This window comes from Cyprinodon variegatus, unplaced genomic scaffold (assembly GCF_000732505.1).
Source record: "Cyprinodon variegatus isolate N-32 unplaced genomic scaffold, C_variegatus-1.0 Scaffold11, whole genome shotgun sequence".
In the NCBI taxonomy this organism is placed as follows: Eukaryota; Metazoa; Chordata; class Actinopteri; order Cyprinodontiformes; family Cyprinodontidae; genus Cyprinodon; species Cyprinodon variegatus.
Window position 1 is genome coordinate 1,088,436 of NW_015150464.1, and position 1,660 is coordinate 1,090,095.

Sequence of the window (1,660 nt, forward strand, 5' to 3'; positions counted from 1 at the left end):
AGGCTGGTTTGGTGAAAAATGTGTGCGTTTAGGCCAGGGTTTGACTTCGTGTGGACGGGGCCAGAGTCTCTTGAGGTGCTGCTGGGACACATGTTTAATAATTCCCCACTTTATTTTAATGAAGAGTAACGTCTCAGTGTTTGCCGCAGAACTTGAGAAACAGCATAATAGACTTGCTAAAACTCACATGGTACTAAATAAACTAAACTGTTCTTACGCTAATGCGTATACTCCAACTTTCCAATGAGTTCAAGGGTTTCTAATGAGAAAAATATTTTTATTTTTTCATACTGCTCTGGTCTTTTGTCTGACCTATTTTTTAACTGAGTTGGTTTTTATGTTTCATTTATCTTCCGACAAAATACTTATTCATTATAGAAAGAAAAGCAACTAAGAAAAATGAATAAAAGGAGTCCCAGTGGATATTTTCTGTCCGGTTAGACCTGTCTGCTCATGTTCCCTCAGAGCTTCCACCTGCTTCTGCTGCTGCAGAACTTTCTGGTCAGGCAGGTTTTAATGGGAAGCCTTCCAGTCTGTTAGGTTGCATTTATGCCTACATCCTGTTTTATCTCCATGCATAATGTCATCTCTCTTCACAAACATTCAGAAGCACGCTCAGCTTCTTCGCTTTTGTATATTTGCAAACCGTTGATAAAAGGTTGTATGAGAAGATCACCTGGGAGCTAAAAATGTCCTGAAATTCTTCCTTTAAAAATGCTTGTTCTGCTTGTGACCCTCCGTTCTCCCTGCAGCTGAAGAAGCTGGGTGTGATGCCTCCAGAGCAGCCTCTGCCTGCCAAATGCTACAGGATTTATCAGGTCATGTGGGCCAACAACGGAGACACCATCAGCAAACAGTACGCAGGAACAGCGGCGCTGAAGGTAGCGTCATCTGCAAGTTAACACCAATGATTCAGCAGAAAAACTGTTACAATAAGAGATGTTCGTTTTAATCAGCATGCTGTTTGTTCTGCTTTAGGGAGACTTCACGAGGACAGGGGAGAGGAAGCTGGCCGGCGTGATGAAGGATGGTGTGAACTCTGCCAACCGCTACTATCTCAACCGCTTCAGAGACGCGTACAGACAAGCAGTCATCGGTAGGGGACGTCAGACCGACGGAGTGAAAACCCTCGCTTTCAAGTTGTGTGCATTTGATGAACCTGCGCCTCCCTGCAGATCTGATGATGGGTTTGCCCGTGACGGAGGACCTCTACTCCATCTTCAGTAAGGAGAAGGAGCATGAGGAAAAGGAAAAGGAGAGCCAGCGAGGAGCCCAGGAGCAGGTGGGCCTCCTGCTGCAGACATACATGCAGCTCCTGCTGCCGGACGATGAGACGTTTCACGGAGGCTGGGCTCTCATCAACTGTGACATGAGGTCAGTGGTCAGTTGATGCGTTCATCGGTTTAGTGCGGAGCGAAATCGACCCAAACTAGGGGTGGAACGGTTCACAAAATCCACGGTTCGGTTCACGGTTTCGTGGTCACGGTTTTCGGTTCGGTATATGTTAATTGTTAGCATGACATGTTGGTCATGTTGCTGTTAACATAAACAAAACGTGTTGCACAATGCTTGCACACTGTTGCACTTTTATCCACAACTGTCTTTTCGCTGTCATCGTAGGTCACTCTAAATGCAAACTGGTCCCATTCAGCCGACCTAT

At 45.8% G+C, this 1,660-nt stretch overlaps 1 protein-coding gene across 2 annotated transcripts in view; it reads left to right on the forward strand.

Moving 5' to 3' along the window:
* The window catches only part of inpp5f (inositol polyphosphate-5-phosphatase F), a 33,227-nt gene that overhangs the window by 23,851 nt on the left and 7,716 nt on the right, over window positions 1-1,660 (forward strand). For both annotated transcript variants that reach the window (XM_015381098.1, XM_015381088.1), the window contains exons 13-15: window positions 753-881; window positions 979-1,096; window positions 1,176-1,374. In XM_015381098.1, coding sequence (XP_015236584.1) covers window positions 753-881; window positions 979-1,096; window positions 1,176-1,374 — 446 coding nt within the window. The remainder of the gene's footprint in view (window positions 1-752; window positions 882-978; window positions 1,097-1,175; window positions 1,375-1,660) is intronic.